At 39.2% G+C, this 26,934-nt stretch overlaps 1 protein-coding gene across 1 annotated transcript; it reads left to right on the top strand.

Moving 5' to 3' along the window:
• Positions 1-17,764: 17,764 nt before the first annotated feature.
• Positions 17,765-26,934, top strand: ccna1 (cyclin A1). The gene is made up of 8 exons (XM_059963256.1): positions 17,765-17,917; positions 18,031-18,286; positions 18,437-18,549; positions 18,952-19,175; positions 19,837-20,041; positions 22,379-22,492; positions 22,909-23,042; positions 23,117-26,934. The coding sequence occupies exons 1-8, from the start codon at positions 17,765-17,767 to the stop codon at positions 23,178-23,180; spliced, it is 1,263 nt and encodes a 420-aa protein (XP_059819239.1). The 3' UTR covers positions 23,181-26,934.

Here is a 26,934-nt window from a genome sequence, read left to right as displayed (position 1 = left end):
AGCAACAATTTCCTATTCCAATTAAACGGCATAATGTCTCAAATAAACAAAGGGAATCCCGGCTATTTTCTCAATTAGCTTTTATTCTTTAAGAGTTGTCCCAAATAAACAGCTGTCCCAATTAACCGGAATCCATTGCAATTAAATTTAGATTTTCCAGCTGCCATTTTGAAATCTGAATTTAGGCCTCTGATTCACTTGCCTTGGCTCCTGGACTATTTCAATGTTAGGATTATTTTTCCTGTTAATAGATTGTTCTTCAGAATCAATGGGGAAACTATATAAGAATTTAATCTATCACCAATAACAACATAAATTTCTCTATCAGGATCCTATTTTAGTAAACTCATATAAATTTAAAAATATATTTCAATCTTTCTTTGAAGCTGGTTAAAATAAATACTGAAATATGCCAAGATTATTGTTATAAGCTTCGTTATAGCAGGAAGTAAGTACATGTTTATAAAACTGGCTTCTTATTGCCATGTGTAACAAGCCCTCGGTAGCTTATGTTGAATAATACATTGAAGACTGCCTCTAACTTTAAATGAGGCATTGTTGTGTGATATGCAGTAATTTTAATCAAACATGCACCAGCATAGTCCAGCTTTGTGCAACGAGCAACTGACAACTAACACAAATAAATAAACACTTGTTTGTTTACTGATCATTATGTTAAATGGATGGATAGCTCAAAAAACCATTTTGATCACCTTGGTATATTTATATAACTGGCATTAAATGTTTGCCTTGCTCACTTTCCAGAATGAGGTTCAAGATTTAAGATTGTTCATTGTCATTCTTCAGGACATGAGTGCAAAGGAGAATGAAATGATTGTTACTCTGGTTCAGATGCAACATTAAAAAAAATCACAATAAGCATAAAAAACACAATAATTATACTCAGTGGCCACTTTATTGGATACCTCCTGTACCTAATAAATTAACCACTGAATGTATGTTTGTGTTCTGCTGCTGTGTCCCATCCATTTCTAAGTTTGAAGTGTTGTGCTTTCAAATATGCTCTCCTACATATCACTGTTGTAGCACATGGTTACTTGAGTTACTGTAATTTTTCTGTCAGCTTGAACCAGGCTGGTCATTCTCCTCCGACCTCTCTCATTAACAAGGCATTTACATCCACAGAACTACCACTCACTGGATTTTTTTTTTGTTTTTAGCACTGTTCTCTGTAAGCTCTAGAAACCGTTGTGTGTGAAAATCACAGGAGATCAGCAGTTTCTGAGATACCCAAACCACCCCATCTGGGATCCACAATCACTCCATTAGATCATATTTCTTCCCCGGTTTGATGTTTGGTCTGAAATACAGCTGAACTTCATGACCATGTCTGTATGCTTTTACGTGTTAAGTTGCTGCTACATGATTGGCTGTTTGTATTAATGAGCAGGTGTACAGGTACATCTAATGGATGAGTGTATAAGTTTAAAAGCAACCTTATAAAATGCAATGTACAAGTAACAGAAAAGTGGCAGTCCATGGCGGGGCGGTGGTGATGAAGGGTCCTGAGGTTCTCTGGAAAGGAGCAGTTGATGTGGATGTTGTGTTGGTGGGGGGTGGTGGGTGAGTTATTGGGTGGAGATATTGATCAGCCTGACGTAATGGGGAAGTAGCTATTTTTCAGTCTATTGGTCCTGGTGTGGACGCTACGTCAACTCTTCCCTGATAGGAGTGGGACAAATAATCAATAAGCAGGGTTGGGGGGGGGGGGGGAATACCTTCATGATATTGTTGTGCTTTTTCTCACTTTTCTAATATATAGTACGTGTCCTTGATGGCGGGTAGGCTGGTGCCAGTAATGCTTTAGGCAGCTTTAACTAGGTGTTGTAGAGCCTCCAGTCCATCACAGTGCAGTTTTCGAACCACACAATGACCTAGCAATTTAGGATGCTCTAAACTGCACATCCGTAAAAGGTCGTGAGTATAGTTGTACATAGTCCAGCTCTCTTCAGCCTCACCAGAACGTAGAGGCATTGATGAGCTTTCAAGACTGTGGAGGATGTATTTTGGGGTCATGTGTGTGATGTGCACTCCCTGGAGTTTGAAACTGTTCGTAGTTTCCACTGCCATGCTGCTGATGTAAAGAGGGGTGTGAACAGTGTGGGTATCCTGAAGTCAAAATCCATCTCCTTCATCTTGTTGACATTGAAGAAAAGATTATTTTCCTGGCACGTCTAGTGAAAGGAATAGAAATGGCAAGTTATGGCAACCATAATGCATGAGCATTATTTATCAATGTACATTATTTACCAAAAAAATCACATGCAAAGTGACTGGATAGAGAAGAGAACTGAGCATCTAGCAAAAATGAGCAACTAAAGGAACTAAGCATAATTCAAAAATAGTGCTGGAGAAATTGGTGAATGCAGAAGCTAAAAATTTCCAGGGACCCAATGATTTGCCTCACCAAGTTTTTGGGGATGATGGATGGTGGATGTTCGGGTTAACGTCTTTCAAAGTTCTATAACTTTAAAAGCTCCTGTTGATTGGAAGGTAACAAATATGATCCCACTATTTATGAAAAAAGGTCGGAGGAAACAAAGAACTACCAAGCTGTTAAATGCAACAGCAGTGGCATGGAAAGTACTTCAATCCATAATGAATGATGTAATAATCTAACACTGAATAATAAGAAAAATGTCCATGTGGATTTATAATAAGTAACCTGTGGTTTATTAATCTGCTGAAGTTCTTTGAGGAAGTGATGAGGAGAATAGATCTGGTTGAATCAGTGGAGTTGCTACATTTGGACTTTCCAAAGGCAGTCTATAAAGTCCCACACAGGTTATGATAAACAAGGTAAAAGCGCATGGCACCAGGGGTAATATATCTTTATCGACTGAGAATTAGTTATCAGGTAGAAAGCAAGTTGTGGGAATCACTCCCCAGTTATGCTGTGATCAGTGCTTGGACTCCTGGCTTTTCACAAAAAGAAACAATGACTTGCCATATTTCAAAGTCAAAAAGTCAAATTTAATATCCTCTGCACAAGTACATGTACACACAGGTATAATTAAAAACTTTCTTGCAGCAAATTCACAGGCACAGAGAATCAGAAGCAGCTTCACACAAAAACTGAAAACAAACACAAATTATACACAAGTTTTACAAGAAGCATACAATTAAAATAAAAAGTCAATTTTAGTGTAAAATAATCAAAGTGATCATACTATTGCTAAAGTGTTCCAAGTTTTCCGATGATACTGAACCAGGTGGGATTGTGAGTTCGGAGGAGGATGTAAAGAAGCTTAAGGAGGACATGGACAAGCTGAACAAACAGGTGAGGATAAATGTGGCAGGTGAAAAGTAATATGGAAAAATGAGAGTTTATTCTCTTCCATTTATGGGTCCATAATAGAAAAGTAGAATATTTCTAAAACTATGTGAGTGCATGGGCAATATTGATATGCTTGTTCAGAAGTCACTGGTAATAAAGAAACCTTATTGCAATAGTGCATTAGTGACAATACACCAGGGAAGGGGGTTTACTGTAAAATGAGTGATAATCCAAATACAAACTGTATTCTCTGAAGTATGGAAGTAAGAGAGGATGTCACAATGAAACATACAAAATTCTAAAAGGACTTGACAAGCTAGATGCAGGGAGGGCGTTGTACCTGAGTCGAATGTCTAAAGGCATTTTTGATTTTGCAGGCTAATTACTGGAGTGCACCAGTGTCCATGCTTTGGGTGAGGGGATTAAAGTATACTGGAATTTGCTGATGATGTAAAGATAGTTGGTAATGAGCTAATGAGGAGGATGAAGGCAGACTTTCAGTAATTTTTTGATAAATGGGAGATTATCCACTTTATCAAAAAAAACTTAAATATTTTGTAAACTAATGAGAGATTGAAAGATATTTACCTCTCTACATCCACGGCACAGCAGTTTCAAAGTGCCGGGAGTGCACACCTCTCACACATCTCATTGTCCCACAACACATTCTGCATAATCAACACCTCTATTTTCTGAAGAGGCTGCAGAGAAGCTGGGATCTCTACAGATATGCAGAAGAAAGCATCACTGCATTGTATGGAAAATTGTATTGCAGCAGACAGAAAGGCTCTACAACAGGTAGTCAAAACTGCCCAACACATTGCCAGCACCACCCTACCCACCATCAAGGACATATATACTGAAAGGTTCCAGAAAAGGGCCAGTAATATCATGAGTGATCTCATCCACCCTGCTCATTGTCTGTTTGTTCCACTCCCATCAGGGAGGAGGCTATGTAGCATCCGCTCCAGGACCACTGGACTCAAAAACTGTTACTTTCCCCAAGCAGAAAAGCTGATCAACACCTCCATCTGCTAACCCACCCCACTACCCCCTACCCCCTACCATCACTACTTTATTATTTGCTGTTAGAGTTACCTTATTTACAAACACTCTTGGAATGGCTAGAAGATGTATTTATTCAGTTAAAATGTTACAGTAAATGAAAATTAAAAAAAAACAACTGCAAATACTGGAAACTTAAAATAAATTTCCTAGTGACAAGGACATAAAATCATATAATATATAAATGTATATATTTTACATATTTATATTTATTGTGTTTTTTATTACTATGTTCTTTATTTTATTGTTTTTTCTATGAGCTGCTGGAGTAATAATTATTTTGTTCCCTTTACACTTATGTATTGGAAATAACATTAAACTATCTTGACTGATTGATTTTGATTTCTTGGTTATTAGTGTTCATGGGGATCTGGGCACCCCTGTGCACAAATTACTTAAAGTTAATGAGTAAGATCAGCAAGCATTAGACAGACAAATGATCATAATTACATGTGTGGGTAATACAAAAGGAAAAAAGAATCGAATGTAGGATAGAAACACAAGAGATTCTACAGATGCTGTAAATCCAGAGTAACACATAAAAAATGCTGGAGGAACTCAGTAGGTCAGGCAGCATCTATTGAAAGGAATAAACAGCTGACATTTCAGACCAAGACCCTTCATCTGGAATGCAGGATATAGAGCTATAGTTACTGACAAAGAGCAATGTAGGTAGACAGTACAATAAATGAAGTCTGAGGTACATTGAGAGATCAAGAGCTCATCTTTATCATAGAGGAGATTCATTCAAGAGTCATGTAATAGCAAGACAGCAGCTGCCCTTGAGCCTTGTGGTATGTGCTCTCGAGCTTTAGTTCTGATGGGAGGGGAGAGAACTGTCAAGCATTTATAAAGTTATGCCATATGGCTGGGGCTAGACAACACATTCACAGATCTACAAAACTCATTAAAATTTTGATAGAAACTCTGGTCTATACTTGCCCAGATTATCTGAAATTGGATGAAAATATAGAAATGCTATCAATAAGACAAATGTTTATTTGTTGGACAAACAGAAGGGTTTAGGTGTTGCAAATAGCTGTGGTAGTTAGTGACTAGCTAAGAACAAACATACTAATTACAGAAATTGTGTGTATGGTAATTCACTTACTGATATACTTAAAAAAGATCAAGAAGCACAACTGGTATATTGTAGGATCACCCACTAACATTACCAATGTGGGAGGATAATGCTTGAATTAATCTTAAATAATAGTAAGGTTCCTAATAAAATACTTACAAGCAATTGAAGCTAAGCTTTGGAAAATTAGCAAGCTATAATTATTGGTGTTATGTTCACATCTATCAGTCTAAATGAAAATGGACAAGCCAAATGCCCTTGGGTCAAACTCATGTTCCCCACTGAGCTTCTATAAACTGAACAGAACTTTTCTTCACTGCAGACATAGAAAAGAAAGGCCCTGCAAATAACTGGCAGGTGAGAAACAGATGTTGTTTTGGCAAAAATACTAATTGACAGATATTTGTACAACACAAATAGTGTCTAGACTAATAGTTTATGCTTCATGCAAGATCTGACCAAACACTTTTTCTCTGTGTCACAAAATGAAGTACAAGGCGGTCACAAACATCAATGTATTGCAAATGTCATAATGAAAAATATGTTTTAACATAACCATGCAGCACATTGAGTCATAGAGTACGACAGCACAGGCACAGTTGATCCAGTCCATGTCAACCTGATCTTCTGCCTAGTCCCATCTACCTGCACCCAGATCAAATCCCTCCAACCCACTCTCATTCATGTATCTATCCAAATTTCTCTTAAATGTTACAATTGAATCTGCATCTACCACTTCCACTGGCAGCTTGTTTCACATTCACACCATCCTCTGAGTGAAGAAGTTTCCCCTCAGATTCTCCTTAAATACTTCACCTTTCATCCTCAACCAATGACCTCTAGCTCTAATCTCACCCAACTTGATGTGATCTGAAATACTTATCTTAAAACAGCATTCTCTATAGGCCTACTAGGAAATCACTCTTTAAATTAGGTGAAACATCTTATGGCTTGCATGTATTAGGTCCAGTCATTTATGCAAAATTATCTGCTGCATGACATCACTACTGTCCTGAATGATTCCTTGGACGATGTCTTCCAGATAGCAAATTCCTCCAATTATTACACTTTCTCTACACCTTCTGCTTGTTCTTTTTTATCTTGTTTGTGTTACAGAAACTGTTGGAGCCTGTGATGGATGGTTTGGAACTTGATTGAAGGATCTAGCGCTAGGCAGTGTCACGAGAGCTGCCTCATGGGAATCAGAGACGGGGGTCGGGGGGGGGGGGGGGGGGGAGATAATCAAGACCATAAGCTGACTCATGGAAAAGACCAGAGACAAGGTGTGGAGACATGATGACTCTATCTCAAAGTGGTGGGAAAGATTGAAGCATCAAGGTGAATGCAGAGGGCATCAGCAATGGCTCACAACAGGGGCAGTCAGCAGCCAGATCGGCTGTGTTCAGCCCCGAGTCAACTCACTCTTTATGGCAGGACTAAGTTTGTGTGGTTGCTCTCTTTGAATGCAGACGAAAACATGTTTCCTATATTCTGATATTTATGTGATTATTGGATTGTATTTCATACTGGTTTCCTTCAGCTTTTTGGTGTGTCCTTTCTTGTGGACAATTGGTGGGTGGGTGATCTGTTAACTTTTGTGTGTAAGAAGTGGGTGTTGGGGGTTTGGGATACTGATGCTGTTTTTTTCCGTGAGTGAGGGGGGCGAGGATTGTTATTGTCTCTGTTCTTTTTTTGTAAGTGAGGGGTTTGGGGGATTGTTATTGCTGCTGTCCTTTTCTGGAAGGGGTCTGGGAGATTGTTAATGGCACTATTCTTTTCTGTGAGTGAAGGGGTTGGTGATTGTTATTGTGGCAGTTTTTTTGCTGCAGAGGAGGGGGTGTTTTTGGGCATCTGCGAATTTTGTTTCTTTTCATTTTTATGCTGGGGGTGGAAGTTGGTGTCTTTTCTTTCTTCAATACCCATGGTCTTTTGTATTTAGTGGCTATCTGGAGAAGACAAATATCAGAGTTGTATTGTACATGCATCCTTTGACAATAAAATGAACCTTTGAAACTTAAATGAATGGTCCTAGCCTGAAATTTTGACCATTAATTCATTTCCATAGATGCTGCCTGATCTGATGAGTTCCTCCAGCATTTTGTGTGTGTTACAGTTGACATAATCACTGTACTATGGAACTGTGCACTAATGGCACTAAAATAATTTTCTGCTGTCTGTCTTGATGTATATTCAAGTTAAAGTTTATCAGCCTTAGAACAGGATCACCTCACACCATGAAAATAAGCACTTTTGGGTGCAGTGGGTCTGGTCTGATTCATAGGGATGGTTCATTTGAGTTGCTACATTTAAGCTGTTTCTTGGTTGTGAAAGCCTCTACTTTTATTTATTTTTGATTCTTAATTATTAAAACCATCTATTGTCTTCCAAATTCCTGCTGTTGTGCCACATCAGATGATGGAATATTCTTTAGAAAGCCCAACAGCATTCCATAACTTGCAGGTACAGATTGAATTCATGGAGGCCAACACAATCCGATAATAAAGGATCCTAAAAGTGATTCAACAGTGTAGCAAAGTTAAGTGCAAAACACGGATGTGCATCAGAAGGACTGAGATAGAAGGACTTCGGCTACTTTTGACACTAATGTCTCAATAACAACTCTATCAATTTCTGTCTTGGTTTCCTGAGTCCTTTATTTTTAAAATGACTATAACTTTTGTTCCTGAGACTTGTCATTAACAATTTCCGATAGCAGCAGTTTTCACCCTGCGCTATGGGCTCTGTCTAAGGGGGTCGGGACAGCTGACTAGGAGATTATGAGACCTGTGGATCAAGGTAAAACTGAAAACAAATGTCGTGAATTCTGAAAAGAGTTCAAGAATTATTTGGCTTGGAGCCATCTCAATGTCATCTTCAAGCACAAAGCTGAAATCTAAATTTGGCACTTTTATATTAGCATCTGTGTGAATAGTGAAGCTTGGCTCTCCCATTCAGTAGAACAATGACTGGGGTTAAGAAATGCTGTGTTCTATTATAACCATCGTTTCCGTACCGGATCACTTTTCTTTGAGTGCCTTAATAAATATTTGAAGTCTTGGAACTCTAGAACTCATGGTGGGTGGAAAGGAATCAATCTAGGTACCATGAGGCCACATCTTCTTTCATAACATGTAGATATTGCCACTACTCCCACAATCTCAAATAAAGACACTGGAACAGTAGTATTTGAAAGCCTCTGAAGTGGTGTGAAAACCTACTGACACCACCCCCCCCCCCACAACTTTCACTGATTTACATTTGCTACTGAAGGAATAGTTCCAAATGGGATGAATACTTGCCAGTTTGTTTGATGTAAGGGATACAGAGACACAGTCTGCAGATGCTGGAATCTGAATCAATATTGAAACTGCTGTAGGAAGTCTGTGGGTTAGGCAGCATCTATAGAAGGAAATGGACTGTGAAATCTTGGCCTTCCTCTGAAATGAAAGAGTTAAGAGGGAAAATCTGGTATAGAGTGGTGAAGGCTACAAATGCTGGCAAGCAATAGGTGGATTCAGATGAGGAGGGATGTTTGGCAGATGAAGCCAGGTACAGAAGGAAGGAAATAGTGAGAGACTAAGAGATGATAAATGGAGGCAACAAAGGGGTGTGCATTATGGAAACTGATTAGAAAGGAAGGTGGAGCATGGAACCAGATGTGGGTGTGAGGAGTGCAGATGGGAACAATTGGGGGTAGAGGGGACTCAGTGGAAGGAGAGTGTGGGTGATGGGCAGATGGAGTAGGTGGAGAAAGGGAATGAATTTGGGTGATAAGAGGCTGAGAGTGGTAGTAGGAGTGGTGTTGTGCGGGGAGTTGTGTGTATACAGGAGGACCATCAGAATTCGATGTTCATGCCATTGGAAACCAGTTGAACAGCACCTCATATTTTGCCTCATTACAACCTGATGGCATGGACATTGAATTCTCCAATGTCATGTAAACTGCTGCCCTTCTATCTCTTTCTCTCTTTTCTGATCTACCCAGATTCTTACAGCGATACAGAAATGAATGCCATACTCTACCTCTTCTTCATGGTCTATGGTACAAGTTGTCACATACAATTGTTAAAAGATCCTTGTAAATAATCAGATTGAAAAATGAGTAGAAAAATGTTGTTTACTTCTACAACTGTATAATGACTCCTGGATTATAGATTTCTGAAGTTACCACTCTCTATTAAAGATTTTTTAGGGATTCCTGAAAGGTTGGAAAGCACTGTGCTATCTAATAGGTACTGATAATATATAATGAGTACTGACAGCTGACAGCAAGATATTTTTGCAACATTAATGACAGTGCAGCTCAACTTGGCCAGCAACTTTTAGATATTTACGTTGAATTGCCAGAACTTGCTACACCATCCAATCAGAAGTGTGCAGGAAACCCCATCATTATGCTGACTAGAAAGTCTATGCCAATAGGAAACAGGAGTCACTAATGGATATGTTGTAATAGGTTTCAAAGTGATATTTTTCCCTGATGCAATGGAATACTTTAAAATTGGTTTATTATTTGACTTTTTTTAACCTGGCAAGGAAGTATTATCCACTTGAGAGAACCAATGGTACTTTGGTTTAATATCTTAACCATTATAGAGGGTTGTTGAAGGATCCTGATGAATGGTCTCTACCCAAAATGTCAACTGTTCATTTCTCTCCATAGGTGCTGCCTGCCCTGCTGAGTTCTTCCATCTCCGGGCTGCATGGCAGTATAGCAGTTAGCACAATACTTTACAGCTCCAGCAATCTTGGTTCAATTCCTACCACTGTCACTAAGTTTTTACCTGTGACTGTGTGGGCTTCCTCAAGTGCTCTGGTTTCCTTCCACGTTTCAAAGACATACAGGTTAGGGTTCGTAAGTTGTAGCATGCTACGTTGGCACCAGAAATGGATACTGAAATATTCTCTGGTGATTCGTGACATAGAACATAATTTTTAAGGTTTATTCCTAAAATAAGTAGATGATCTCAGCCAGTGTGGTTGCTGAGGTAATCCTGTTGCCTCCACAATTCTTGAACTCATGAACAAGATCAGCAGGCAATGCTGTTCAATCCAATGACAACTGATGAAAAATGTGTTTTACATATCTTGTGGAATGAAGGAAACAGACAAAAACACTGCAAACATATAAAATAGATTTGCAATGTTGCTACTAATAGATTATAAATAAATTATCATTTTATGTTCTAATACTTGGATAATAAGATACCCTGCAAGCATTTACTATCTAGGCCGGTGAGCAGTTAGTCATTACTCCAGAGGAGAGTGATGTAGATTTTTGACAAGGCACCAGATGTAAACTGGTCACTTCATGTAGAAAGAGTGCTCTTTTCATCTTAGTTCATAGAAATGCAAATGCAGACCTATCCAGTGATGCTTTTACACCCTTGGGAGCAATAGGACTTGTGTAATTACACAGGAATCTGAATCAGTCCAGATGCCTGAATGCATAGCGGAAAGTCACTTTATATATTTGTATTTATCTATCTATTTATTTGTCCATCTACCTATACAGTGTGAAGTAGACCCTTCTGGCCCTTAGAGCCATGTGGCCCAGCAACTCCTGATTTTACCCTAAAATTATGGGACAATTTACAATGACCAATTAAACTTCATTGGACTGTAGGAGGAAACTGGTACATCCGGAGGAAACCCATGCAGTCATGGGGAGAACGGACAAACTCCTTACAGACAGCAACAGGAATGGCAGATGCTTGACAATTACATTAACTGTTTTTGTATTTCTTATTTCAAAATCCATTTTTACAACAGTATGTGTATGGGTCTAGCTCCAGAAAAGATTGAAAATATTTACTTCTATCGAGTAAAGCACATCCAAATTAAAATATGGCAGAGAATTGCTTAAATGTGAATGTTGCTTCTGTCTGAAGTAGAATGGCATTGAGAATAATCTTAATGAGAACAATGGCAAATTGCAAAACAATGGCCAGGACAGGCAGGAGAATGGAAGTAAAACTCACGGACTGACTTATTGCATTTAACCATTGTACAAACATGTTCCTTTGTATTTTTCGTTTTTTGGATTGTATGGATGCTCCTAGCAGACTGGCAGTGGGGACATTATGACAGACCTAGAATATGAGAATATCAACAGAGGTTTCATTTGTAAAGTAAATTATATCAAAAGGCATAAAAACACAAAATGCTGGCAGAACTCAGCAGGCCAGACAGCATCTATGGGAGGAGGTAGTGACAACATTTTGGGCTGAAACCCTTCATCAGGAGTGAAGTAACATGGGATGGTCGAGGGGGGATAAGAAGTGGGGGGAGGGATGAAGTAGAGAGCTGGGAAGTGATAGGCTGAAGGGAAATGGGCTGGGGGAAGGTGAAGAATTATGGGAAATAAAAGAGAAAGAAAGGTAGGGCTGGGGGGAGATTATAGTGAGGGGGGAAAAAGAGAGAGAAAGAGAACCAGACTAAGATTATAGATAGGGAAGGGGTAAGGGGGGGGCAGGGGTATCAATGGAGGTCTGTGAGTTGGAATGTTCATGCCGGCAGGTAGGAGGCTACCTAGGCGGGAGATAACGTATTGCTCCATCGACCTGCATGTGGCCTCATCACCGTCAAGATGAAGGGTTTCAGCCCGAAACATCGTCACTACCTCTTCCCATAGATGCTGCCTGGCCTGCTGAGTTCTGCCAACATTTTGTGTTTTCATTTATTTCCAGCATCTGCACATTCACTTGTGTTGCCTTTATACTAAAAGGCAGTTTATATTATTTTATTAACAAGTGATGGTAGGTGCGACACAGATATCAAATACAGAATATCAATGGCAAAAGAAGATTTCCAAAAACTGAAGACGATATTAACAGACAGAAAGATGAGAATGTACACTAAAAACAGAATACTGCAGTGCTACATTTATTCTATCCTGAGTTACAGAAGTGAATGCTGGACCATTTCCCCAGCAATGGAAAAGACACTAGAAGTAGCTGAATTGTGGTTCTACAGGAGAATGTTAAAAATATCATGGACCACACACACATCAGATGAAGAAGTTCTCAGAAGAGCCCAAGCAGTTAGATCAATCATACCAACAGTAAGAGAAAGACAACTCAGATTCCTAGGACATATCTTGCGGAGAGATGAACTAGAAAAACTCAGTCTCTGGAAAGATTGAGGGCAACAAAACTAGAGGAAGCCCTAGGCTTATGTACATTAAAAGCCTAGCCAGGTGACTACACATCGAGGAGTAAACACAAAGTACACTGCAGATGCTGTGGTCAAATCAACACGTACAAACGAGCTGGAGGAACTCAACAGGTCGGGCCGCACCCGTGGAAATGAGCAGTCAACGTTTCGGGCCGAGACCCTTCGTAAGTCCTGACCCGAAACGTTGACTGCTCCTTTCCACGGGTGCGGCCCGACCTGTTTGTACGTACACATCGAGGAAATGGAAGTGATCCAAAGAACGAGGGATAGATCTGCATGGAAAACTATGGTCGCTAGCGTCCGCATCGGATATGGTACCTAACCAGACTTTAGAAGGCCACGCTTCAGTTAGTTAAAATTCCCAAATGCCTCGGAGGTTAGGAATAGAAATAATGACATCGTGTTTTCGCATGTGATTATTAAGGTCGTTACGCTTTCGAAGTTGAAGTAGAAAACTGCTGCTGCTCGATTTGCTGCAACACTACAGGGACCGGGGAAAGTGCAGTCTGTGCAGTCTGGCTCCATAGTAACTGCAGCACGCTGAGCCGAAAAGCGTGAGGTACTCGGCGTCCTTAGAAATAGAACGCAATCAGTTGGTGACTAATTATAGAGCTCGGGTCTGAGTGTAAAGCTGACCATCAACCCGATAAAGTAACATGCGATTATATGTAGTTCTAAGATGCCTTGTATATTAATATCTCTGGAGTGGATTCCATGTTTTTATTTGTACGCAAATTAAAAAGAGAAATTATGAGCAATGCAAATGAAAGATATTGCAGGCGCAACTGAAAAAAATTAGCATATGCAAGCTTTCTGGAAAAATTACAAATATTAGAATAACATAATAATCCATATGATTATTGTCGAATCCAATATCGGCGATAGCATTACTTCATTGTTACTGCCCGTCGCACAAGAAACAACAGAACGAAATATTAATTAGCTGCAAACAGTAACTGACGGTCAAATTGAAACTCTCGTTTCCTTGAAAATAAGGACGTTTTGATGCCGACTATACGGGAAAAAAACTCGATTTTGAAACGATGTTACTGCATCAAAAGAACACTGTCCAATGTTTACAGCAACAATAGTTAAGTAATTACGACTTTTTCTCACTAATTAGGTATTTACATATGGGATCTTTGGCCGGAATGATTCGGCTACAAATCGATAGTTAGATAAATACATCATCCTTCTATACTCATTTAAGTAAAACAGCATACAATCTTTATCCATTTGCTGTTTTTGAAATCGAATTCATTTGATGCATTCCATCTGTTTTGGAGATTATTAAGCTGTACTCACTAAGGGTATTGGAGCTCCCTTCATTGTGAAAGCAAAAGGTATTTCAAAGTACATTTATTAAGCAACTTTACCATGTTGGGATGTGCAGACAATTAAGTATTTTGGAGGATATGCAGTTGCAGGAAATAAAAACTCAAACAGCAGTGGGTGAAATTTATTAATGGTTCAGGGTTAAGTACTTGCCAGCATAATCTTTGAAGCTTTTCTTTCAATAGTGCCTTAAAATCTTTTATATCCATCTGGGGAGACAGATGGCATTGTAGTTCTAATCCTGGGGAAAGCCAACTCTCCTCTGGTGCATCTGTTCCTCAGTAATGCAATGAAATACTAGTCTAAAAATTTAGGACATTTAGGACAGAGTTAAGGAAAAACTTCTTCTCCCAGAGAGTTGTGGGGGTGTGGAATGCACTGCCTCAGAAGGCAGTGGAGGCCAATTCTCTGGATGCTTTGAAGAAGGAGCTAAATAGGTATCTTATGGATAGGGGAATCAAGGGATATGGGGACAAGGCAGAAACTGGGTATTGATAGTAGATGATCAGCCATGATCTCAGAATGGCGGTGCAGGCTCAAAGGGCCGAATGGTCTACTTCCACACCTATTGTCTATAAAAATGTGCTCATCTCGATAATGTGGAGGCAAAACTGAGAAGAGTGATGCTTTATTCCAGAACATTTAAATGATGCTTTGTATTGTTCTTTGTCTTTCAATAGTCAGAATATCTATAACAGAGGTATAAGTTTAAGGTGAGGAGTGAGAGAGTTAGAAGAGATGAGAGGGTGAATGCACTGTCTGAGAAGGTAAGTACTCTAAAACATTTAAAAAGGGATCACAGGGAGATAGGGTGGAGTGAAAAACATATTAGGTCAGGGCATTGAGTGTAGGAGTTGGGACATTATGTTGCTGTTGTATAAGTTGTGAGTGAGGTCATGCTTTAAGTATTGTGTACAGTTTGTGTACTGTTTTAGGAAAGATGTGGATAAACTGGAAATAGTGCAGATAAGATGTATGAGGATGTTGCCAGGGCTAGAGGGCCTGAGTTACAGGGAGAGGTTTGCCAGGAGGGTAGGAGAATGGGCCCTATGGAGGTTTTTAAAATCATGGGGGACATAGAAAAGCTGATAGTATCAATTTTTTCCCTAGAGTAGGGAAGTAGGGAAGAAAAGCATGATAGGAGAAAGATTTAAAAGGGACTTGAGTATACTTACAATAGTATCATTTAAAAAGCACTTGGATAGACATGTACATGCAAGGATAAGAAACAGGCAGATATGAGCCCAATCCAGATAATTGGATGAGATAGGTGGGCACTGTGGTCAGCGTTGACTCAGTGGGGCAAAGAGCTTGTACTGTACTGTGTTGCTCAATGATTCCATCACTCTGAGTATCTGGGCAAGAACTTAAATTGCCAAGGCATAAAAGCCTATGCACCTGGTGTTGGTAAATGGGATCAATATAGATGGGTACTTAGTCAGCGTGAACATAGTGGCCTGAATAGCCTGTCTGTCTACTGTATGACTTGGCCAAACACACAACAATGTAAGTGAGCCTTTAATACATCTAAAATGTAACATCATAGCGGTTGATTAATGTTAATCCCAAATTGCATGTAATTTTGTTTTAAACTATCCCTATGTTTTAAATGTATAGTAATATCCAAAAGTCTGATTTCTACACAACTTATTTGTCTATTGTAAGCAAAATATTTTACTCCCTTCAATTTCAAGAAGTGTTTCATTTAACATTAGAGTATTTACAATCTTTCATTTTTAGTCAGAAGGCCTACTGATGTGATTGAAAGCACTGTAAATATAAATATCTAGGTCTGAATAAAGTTTAGTCCCTTTACCAAGAGCTACAATAATAATTACATTTTAGTTCAGAAAGAATCCTTTCACATTATACAGCTAGAAAACAAAAAAAAACAATAAATATATGAAATAAGATCAAGAGTAGCCCATATAGTCTCTTGAGTCTGGACCACCATTCAATGAGATCATGGCTGATCCCATTTTTGGCAGACATCTCTGATGTCCTGTAATCAACTTAACAATGAATCTTCTTTAAACTTCCTTCAATGCAAATATATCTTTCCTTCGATAAGAAACTCAGAATACACCGTTCTGGTGGACACAAGAGATTTTGCAGCTGCTGGAAATCCAGATCAACACAAAATTCACACATAATTCTGAGCAATCCTGGAGGAATGCAGCAAGTCAGGCAGCATCTATGGAGAGGAATAAACAGTTGACATTTTGGTCAAAGACCCCTCATCAGGATTGGAAAGGGAGGGGGAAAACTCAGAATAAGAAGGTGGGAAGAGGAGAAGGAGTATAAGCTGGCAGGTGATAGGTGAAATAAGGGTTTTTTTTTCAACCAGCCCTCTTTGCATAGTAATACATTACTCTTGAATGCCCTAAGCTCTTAACTGTGGTTTTTTCAAATAACAATCTAACACAACGTATCTGCAAGTTCCCCTTCAACCATCTCATTTACTACAAAATTTCCAAAAAAACCCCAGAATACAACGTTAGTTCTGATTTTTCTTAATGCCCTACTATTTACAATCATTGCTATCTGATGGTGCATCTGTTCCTCAATACTGCACTGAGGCATGATGAACAAACTTGGACATCTGTTTTATTAAGCCATTATCCACATATCTTATGAAAACTGTGATTTCTTGCACACAGTTTCTTTCCCCCCAACCTGAACACTTGCCCATTTTCTCTTTTATTCGCCTCCTAATAGTTAACCAATATGCTTATTTGGCCTTACTTCCTTATCTGTTTTTTTTTTGTATATCAGAACCAAAATGAGAATTCTGTTACATTCCCCTTTCACCCTCGCCATTTTTTATAGATGTACCAGAGAAAGCATCCTATCCTGGTGCATCACCGATTTGTATTGCAGTCGCTCTGCTTTGCTTAGGACAGCAAGGAACTGCACAGAGTTGTGGACACAGCTCAGCACAACATAGAAACCAGCCTCCTCTCCACGGATTGTCTGCACTTCTCGTTGCCTCAATAAAATAGGCAATATTATCAAAGACCCTATTCACTCCCCCCCCATCAGACAAAAGATACAAAAGCCTGTAAGCATGTACCATCAGGTTCACGGGCAGCTTCTATTCCTACGGTATAAGACTTTTGAACAGTCGCTTCCCTGGTATGATGAAACAGACTCTTGATCTCACAAGTTACCTTGCTATGACCTTTCAACTTATCATTTGCCTGCACTGCACTTTCTCTGTCACTGTAAAACGTAATCCCACATTCCGGAATTTTTTTCTCTTGTGCTTCCCCAATGCACTGATGTGATGAAATGATCTGCATGGATGGCATGCAAAACCAAGTATTTTCACTGGACCTCTATACATGTGACAATAACAAACCAACCCTTGATCAGGGAATTATTTCAAATGACTCCTATTCTATTTTAACCACTAATAAAAATCGTCAATTTCAGAGATTAACTGCGTTCTGTCCGCAGCATTAATTACTTCGTGATCGAACAGATTGCTTTAAATTCCCAGGGATGCTGCCATCACCTAAGTAACACGCAGCCGCAGAGACGATACGGAAATCACGTGAAACCGATAGTTTACCGCGTTACCATGGAGTTAACTTAATGCACATGTGCATAAATAACGGAAGGTGATTGGTGGGATTTAATAGACGCGGGCTGATTGAAAGTAATTTGTTACATAAAATTGAATCAGAGCGAGTTACTCTGCGCGTAGAGGCCAATTAAAATCGTTCTCTTTTATGTTGTGTACTCAGTCGTAGAAATCCGAAATTGTTTCGAGTAGTTTAGGAGCCAGAGGAAAACTATTCTCAGTCATGTATAGGAACAATGTTCCTGGGGCTGTAAGGAGCAACGCTAATCGAGAGAACGTTTATTCTGTCCCACAAAGTTGTCCTGTTCTTCAAAAACAACGAACGGTTTTGGGAGTGTTAAATGAAAATGATCAACAGAAACGTTCATTTTATCAGGTAATAAGTATTTGGTTACAAAAACCGTTATTTATCTGTACAACCTATTAAGTTATTTAAACATTCTCTTTCGTGTTCTGATTCGTCCATCTGCTTCTATCTAACTTGCTCAGGTTCCTCCCAAACCCAATGGTAATGTTGCACTGGACACAAAGAATGATTTCGCTACTACTAAGAGCAGTACCGTTTTTGGGGCGCGCCCAGTTACTTCTATACCCAACCCGAATTTCAGTATTTACATAGAGGATGAAATGCAAGATGAGGCTGAGGTATCAAAACATAATCTGACGTCCGATTTGGAAACCAGATTGGAGGAAGTTAGTCACATTTCCAAACCAGTGAGCAACAATATATTGGATCTTAGTGAAGGTAAAATCTGAACTGAAACTATTGGCCTACTTGTCATTTGCTAACTGGAATAATGCCTTGCTACTTTTGTTGTTACTATTGCGTTTCGGCTTCTAAAACGCATTACTTTGTCCTTTTATCGCTCATTTCAAATACCTCATTCCTCTGCAGCTTCGCCAATGGTAGTAGATACATCAGTTCGACATATCAATTGTGAACATGTAGATTTTCTTTCTGTGGAAGAATATGCGGAAGACATTTATCAATACCTTCGAGAAGCCGAAGTAAGTTCTGCGTACTGGTTTTGCTGTAGTCGAGATTATTTCCAACACTCTCCGACTGTTAAAGTTGTCTCTTATTAAAAGTCACACTTAAGTAATTTAAAGCATTAAAGTTAACGCTTTTGAATATTGTGGGTTAATACAAATACCTCGACAGATCTTTATACTGAACCACTAGAGACGTCATTTCGGTAACACGGTCCACCCGAATCCAACTACAATTCACTTTCACCGTGACAGGTACGGCAAGGAACAATTCATTTCGATAGGGAGGCCAGATTCAAGTTTACCATGGGCATGTATAGTGGAGGGTATCAAATGAAATTTGTTTTCGCAGAAGCAAATCTTATTTTTTTTTGTACATCGGATATAACTTGGCTAACAAAATAAATCTGAACGTTTCAGGTTAGGAGTAGGCCAAAAATTGATTACATGAGGAAGCAACCAGATATAACAGCCAGTATGCGCTGCATCCTTGTGGATTGGCTGGTGGAAGTCAGCGAGGAGTACAATTTGCAAACGGAAACTTTGTACTTGGCAATAAACTACTTGGACAGATTCCTGTCATGTATGTCGGTACTACGAGGAAAATTGCAACTTGTAGGGACAGCAGCCATGCTGGTGGCATCGTAAGTTTTATTTTTCTATAATTCAAAGATACAGCGCGAAATAGGGCCTTCTGACCGTCCGAGATGCGTCGCCCAGCGACTCCGATTTAACTCCTGTCTAACTACATTACAATTTATAATGGCCAATTGATGGTCTACCAGCACATGGAGATCTCTGTGGGAGAATGCTGCCGACTGGCACATTCTCGGCTGCAGGAGTACGTGCTGGGGGACGCACTGAAACTTGGTGCAGCCACCGCAAGAGCCCGGTGGGGAAGGACCACAGTTTAGTTCTTCTCCCGCGGGAGTTGAGGGGTAGAGTGGTGGGGAGTATACTCCTCAAAGAAATGCAAATATGACAGTGCAACGTGGGTGGCTAAAAGTGCACATGTAGAGACTGTAATGGAAACATTTGTGAAGGATTGAGAGACATTGCAGTTTTTTAATTAAAAATAAACTATTCAATGGCCAATTAACCTACTAATCAGTACGTCTTTGGACCGTGGGAGGAAACTGGAGCACCCGGCGGCACCCACCTATTTCAAGGGGAGGGCGTACAAACTCCTTATGGAATTGAATTCCGTCCCGTCGAGTTGCAACAGCATCCAGCAAACAGCAGCGCTTAATTGCGAAACACAAAAGTTGTGTAGATTTTAAACTTCTCTGCTTATTTCTTCCTTAGTAAATATGAAGAAATATATCCCCCAGAAGTTGATGAATTTGTCTACATAACGGACGACACATACACAAGGAAGCAACTCTTACGCATGGAGCATCTCATCCTCAAGGTTTTGAGCTTTGGCGTGGCAGTACCGACAGTCAACCAATTCCTAACACAATTTTTAAAGGAAAAGGGAATTGGAGGACAAATGGGAACCCTGGCTATGGTACATACTATTGGTTTGTGAAATTGGTCCCAATAACTGGGCTAGTACAAGTTTATCTTTGAACTGACATCTACTTTTTTAATAATAAAATGGGTAACAATTTATTTAGTTCCCAAGGTCGAACAGTCGTTCCCTCAAGGGAAAAATGAATCTGCTGAATGGAGTGGAATGATAAGTTTCAGGGTATTGCATGAATTGAGAAATTTACTAAAATCGCAATCCATTTAATAATTTAAAGTTGAAGTTGTGAATGTTTTACTAGTTCAGTTTTGGAATTAATATTTGTATCTAAATGCCAAGAAATAAATCAATTGGTTTGGGGGTGTGTGTACTGGTTACAAACGTGTTCAGTCTTGCCAACAAAACTGAAAACCAGTTCTAATTTAAGAATATAAGAGTTGATTTCCCTTAATTTCTAAATTATCTCTAAAATAGGACCAATGAATTTGAAGAGCTAGCTTGAAATGGTATCAGATATTCAGGGGATTTAATCAGAAAGATGGTGGATAACCCATTAACATTGGAGTACACATGGTTTTCAAACCTTCCTGAGGTCAACCCTTCAATTCCATCCAAAGTGCAAGCTTAGAGGAGTTAAAATATAAACTAGAAGAAATTTGGCTGGCAAATCAGTCTTGGATTTGAAAATGGCTGGAGCAAAACTGGAAAATCTAGAATTAAAAACTAAAGCCAGTTTTGAGGATTGAATCTTGTAACTGGAAGGATTGACTGTCTCTATGGCAGTGTTTTGTATATTGAGGACAAATGTGAATCAGTTAATTAGCCTGCTGTTCTTGGTACACATATCCCAAGAGGATGGGACTAGGAAATAAGAAATTTTTAGTTTTTGTAGAAAATTATGAACATCTGATAGAAAAAATAAATATAGGACTTGATAGTTATGGTTAAAGCTCCACTAACAAATCTGAGTTCCTTTGGACTTGAATCTCCATTCTAAGCTGTGAAATGATGGAAGGTGCACTAGAATCTTGGTCTTTGTGGATTAGGAAAACAATTGTAACACCCTTTAGAAATGTAGGCCAATTGCCTTATTTTCATGGGGGGAAAATGCTGATACTTGTGCAATTGAGCAGAATCTCTCAATCTGGGAGGGGGGGGGATTGACTGGACCACTTTAAAAGTTGCTCTTCAAGAAGTGCTTAAGAATCTCAATTGCTGCACAGATGATGACTTGTAGTTTTTTTTTCTTGATGGCATGCTGCAAGAAGTGTGATTAAAGCACAATGTTTGACAAACTTGGGTAGGAAAGCAAATTTGAGATGCTGCAAATATTAACTAGGTGAAATTTTGGCAAGTAGACTGACTCTGGGGAAAGTAATAAAAACTTTAAAGAGACTAAATGTTACTACACAAAATATCTAGGTCCTTTCCCATGAAGCTTGAGGGTTTAGGAAATGGGATGGCAAATTAAATGTTTTACCTGTTGGTGTGAAAATTTGCAGTCATTGCTGTATATAAGGTACAGACACATCACCGGAATACCATTAAAATGTACTTGAGGAATGGTCACTAGCTGACAAGAGGAATTGTGCTTTGATTTGGAAATTGTAATGAGGAGACATCAAAGAAGGAATGAATATAAAGTGAAGGGCTTGTTTGATTTCTGCAAAGGCCAGAGTTTGGGTAGAAAAGTGGGAAATGAGGCCAGATTGAATCTAACTGCATGTGACAGATATTGCTGAACCTAATGCATTCTGATCGAAGATGTCAAACTGCAATGTGGCCCACTTATTTAATTGTTAATGCACCTGTACAGGAAAACTCAACTTCTGGACATCGAGGAACTGCCAGGGCAATAACTTGAATATGCCAGTGCATTAAAGACAAATGATGTGATTCTTGAAGAATGTCGAGCACTAATTATTAAAAGCCTGACTGATATGATTTGCTTATTACAATCCAGTTTGGGATAGACCAGTACATGTTCAAACAGCCAGAAGCAGATTTTGAGATTGAAGCTGGATGGAGTTTAAAGATAATTGACTTGTCAAGCTGTTTCTTTAATTGAAATGGTGTCTTGAGTATTTGTGGTGAATTTGTAACTTTGTCAATAGATATTTTCCAGATTTGGTAGGAGATGCAAGAATCTAGATGTTGGCATCTGGATCCAAAATACCAACCCAAAATGTCAACTATCTCTGCCTCAATAGATGTTGCTCATTGTTGAGTTCTTCCAGGTTTTGGCACTGAAAGCTTGGCACTGGAATTGGTCAAAGTTTGGAATAAATTTGTCTTGTGCAACCTCTAAAATGAAGTTTATCTCTAATGATCTAATGTGTGAAGTTAACTAGCTAACAATATTTCTTCTATCTACAGTATATAGCTGAACTAAGTTTACTGGAAACTGATGTATGTCTCAAGTACATTCCTTCCCTGACAGCAGCAGCTGCATATAGCTTGGCAAACTACACAATTAATAAAGCTTTTTGGGTAAGTATCTTTTGTACTAATGACATGTTCAACAGAATTACTGAAAAGACAGCACTTCATACTGGCCTTTACATGACACATATGTCAAACTGATAATCACATAGAACTGTTAGCCAGTAGATAAAATTTGGTAAAGGCATGATCCTATAAAGTACAATAAAACTAATATTTTGGTTTGGATCACAGCTTGGAGGATTGACTAACTGAAGCCAATCTATCCTATAAAACAATTTGAACATTGGCACTTTGAAATTTTAAAAAAAATTCTAATCTAACTCTGATTTTTGGGGCAAATCTTCGTCTAGTTTGAGCTGAGTTTCGAGCACTAATGATTTGGACTTTGCATAATTAAAGTTTACATGCAAGTCTGATTACCAACAATGAAAACTAATGAAATTGTAACTTTTGCTTGATAGCCAGAATCTCTTGCTGCATTCACTGGTTACACGCTGTCTGATATTGTACCTTGTCTGAATGACTTGCATAAGATGTTTCTTCAAGCAAAATTCCAGCCACAACAAGCAATTAAAGAAAAGTACAAAAGCTCAAAGTAAGTTTTTTTTTGTTTTTTAATTCAATCTAATCTGTAAATATTTTTCACATAAATGTAATGCTTCTCTCCAGGTATCTGGGAATTTCTCTCATTGAACCCCCAGCAACTTTACCTCTGGAACTGAAGTGCAATTGAAGGATGAAAATTGAATGTTGATACCAAAGTAGGCTGAACTGGGCATGGCAACATTATCATTTGTGGAATGCTGCTGGTCATCTCCATGTGGCTGTAGGCCATGACTGGAATGACACTTAGAATATTAGTGCAATTTTGTCTACAGCAGGGGTTCCCAATCTTTTAATGTCATGGACCCCCTACCATAAAGAGGTTGGAGGACACAGGTTGGGAGCCCCTAGTCTACAGTATTTTACTTTTTAAAAAAATTAGTTTAGTTTTATAAATTGAGTAACATGTATTTTTAATAAATCTAAATGCAAATCATCTCTCATTTTTAACTAAGTTTCTTGGATGAGAAATGAATATTGTACTCTGCATTGGGGCAGTAAATAAAGCACTTTAAAAAAAAAACAACAACATGCAGTTAGTGATCTTAGTCATTTTGGTGAAGAAGTTGCAAAACAATGTAAATGATTTGTAAGTAACTAAGAGCAGCAAACATTGCAATGATATTCCAAATATGGAATTCTTACCCCATCACTTATTTTTTTCTCTCCCTCTCAATAACTAGCCTGTTCTCCATCTTCCTCTGGTGCTCCCCTCCCTGTTTCCTTCTTCCAAGGCTTCCATTCTATGATACTCCCCTTCTCTAGCCTTGTATCCCCTTTACCAGTCAACCTCCCAGCTCTTAACTTCATCCCTCCCCTCCCGTCTTTTCCTATCATTTTGGATCTCCCCTCCCCCTTTCAAATCTCTCATCTCTTCAGTTAGTCCTGACGAAGGGTCTCGACCCAAAACGTTGACTGTACTTCCTATAGATGCTGCCTGGCCTGCTGCATTCCACCAGCATTTTGTGTGTGTTGCTTGAATTTCCAGCAGCTGCAAATTTCCTTGTTTGCATTCCAAATATGGAGATTCAGCAGCACCAGGTTCCGGTCAAATCTGTACATTTACACTTTTGCTTTTATTGAAATTGTAGTAATAAGAAACTTGCTCAATTGACCTGTATTTGAAGAAAATAACTGTTTCAGCTGTATAGGCCTGGGATGGGGGTGTGTGTAAATGAGGATGGATATTATGAACTGCCATTTTTGCATCTGTCCTCCAAGAAATGATTTCTGTTGAATCAGCATACTGAAACAATTGACTTCATGTAACCCTGAACAGTTTTTCAGGTAGGCCAGGCAGCATCTGTGGGAAAAGAGCAAGCAGTTGATATTTCAGGCAGACTCTTCATCAGGACTGGACTTTGAGTATGTTACTTGATTTCTAGCATCTACAGACATTCTCCTGTTTGAATTTCACAAGGCAAGTTTATTTCCATGCTATCAAGTTTGAGATTGCATGCAACACCCAACAAATCAAAAGTGCCAGTCTCATGGCAACACAAGGGCTTGAGCAACAGTTCAGAAATAAATATGAAGCCTAACTCCATGATAGGATATCTAAATTCAATTACATAATCTGAACTTGGTTTCTAAAATGAAAAGCCCATTGTAATGAGACAATGTGGCCTATGTTATGGTGCTGAGATCACATTGAATTTATAATTAAGACCTCTAATGGCCAAACAAAGGATTTTATCCTTGTTTCATTGTAGCCTTTGTAATTTAACTATAGATGAATACTCAGTCTTCACCAATAGCAGATTGTTTCTTCAAATTAGCACCACTTGTTAGATTCATTATCCTATCAGACATCCCACTACTTTTGGGTGCAAGGATCCAGAAGTAAAATGTCTTCAAGACTGATTTCAACATGCCCATATGGATACAGTGGGCTGAAGGGACAGTTTCTGTGCTGATTTAGGTAATACTGATGTCAATTAAATTGTGCTAACATATATTTGGATTCTGCCTTTGCTTAGTGTACCTTTTGTAGTGTTGAATGTGGAGATTCATCTCTACACAGATAAGCCATTCTGGAACCTGTTGACTAGCCACTCACTGGAGCTTGGAAAAATGGGTGGACTTGTGACTCCTGACTCCTTAGTGGTGTTCAGTGTGGATACTTGGAGAATGTCTCTCCAAGTAAATTTATCTAGCTCCAAGGGGCACAGTTTCAGAAGGGGTTGCTAATTTAAGACTGATGAGAGGGAATGTATTTTCTGTGAGGTCTGACTCTCCTACTCAAGCAGTGATGTGATATGAAATCTTTTGGCAGCAGAGTGCAGACAAATCTAGTTAAAATATGCTGCAAAACAAAAGGATGGGTGGTGTTCATTGCTTCAGGGTATGATTTGAAGATGGAGCCAAAGTGTATATGAAGAGAGCAGATAATTGGTATTGAAGCTAAAATAGGACTGTCTGTGATCTTATTGAATTGCACAGCAAGGTTGAGGGGCCAATTGTTTTAATCCTGCTTGTTTCTCATTATGGGTGTTGTAATTGATCTTAAATATTATGCATGCATTGAAAGGGAGATTAAAACTAGACATGTGAATCCCTACAGCATCTGTTGACCCTGTAATCTGTCAGAACATCTTTAATGAGGTTAAGCCTGATGGTGTATATAGTAGGTCACTGGAAACCTATGCCAACCAACAGGTGAGTGTTCAAGGACATCTTCAACCTCTGCTGTAGTCAGAGGTTCCCACCAGCTTCAAAAGGGAGACAATCATACCCAAGAGCTGGCTGAGTTGCCTTAATGACAATTACCTAGTTACATTCACATCTACTGAAAAGAGCTGGTTAGTCAGTCACCTCCTGTCCAAGCAAGGACCTAGACCTCCTGCATTTGCCTACTGCCACAATAGGTCTACAGTAGATGCAATCTCACTGGCTTTCCACTTGGTCTTGCAACACCTGGACCATAGCAGTACCTACATCTGAGCATCCATATATAACCATATAACTACAGCATAGAAACAGGCCACCTCGGCCCTTCTAGTCCACACCAAACACTTACTCTCACCTAATAGGTGAGAGTCCCATTGGCCCGCACTCAGCCCATAACCCTCCATTCCTTTCTGTCCATATACCTATCCAATTTTACTTTAAATGACAATACCGAACCTGCCTCGACCACTTCTACTGGAAGCTCATTCCACACAGCTGCCACTCTGAGTAAAGAAATTCCCCCTCATGTTACCCCTAAACTTTTGCCCCCTAACTCTCAACTCGTGTCCTCATGTTTGAATCTCCCCTACTCTCAATGGAAAAAGCCTATCCATGTCAACTCTATCTATCCCCCTCATAATTTTAAATACCTCTATCAAGTTCCCCCCCCCCCCCCCAACCTACGCTCCAAAGAACAAGGACCTAACTTGTTCAACCTTTAACTTAGGTGCTGAAACCCAGGTAACATTCTAGTAAATCTCCTCTTAACTCCTATTTTGTTGACATCTTTCCTATCACTCGGTGACCAGAACTGTACATAATATTTCAAATTTGGCCTTACCAATGCCTTGTACAATTTTAACATTACCTCCCAACTCCTAAACTCAGTGCTTTAATTTATAAAGGCCAGCATACCAAAAGCTTTCTTCACCACCCTATCCACATGAGATTCCACCTTCAGAGAGCTATGCGCCATTATTCCTAGATCACTCTGTTCTACTGCATTCTTCAATGCCCTACCATTTACCATGTATGTCCTATTTTGATTATTCCTACCAAAATGTAGCACCTCACACTTATCAGCATTAAACTCCATCTGCCATCTTTCAGCCCACTCTACTAACTGGCCTAAATCTCTCTGCAAACTTTGAAAACCTACTTCATTATACACAATGCCACCTATCTTAGTATCATCTGCATACTTATTAATCCAA

Source organism: Hypanus sabinus, chromosome 3 (genome assembly GCF_030144855.1).
Source record: "Hypanus sabinus isolate sHypSab1 chromosome 3, sHypSab1.hap1, whole genome shotgun sequence".
In the NCBI taxonomy this organism is placed as follows: Eukaryota; Metazoa; Chordata; class Chondrichthyes; order Myliobatiformes; family Dasyatidae; genus Hypanus; species Hypanus sabinus.
The sequence above is the reverse complement of the archived record's forward strand: the minus strand, read 5'-3'. Positions and strand labels throughout refer to the sequence as shown.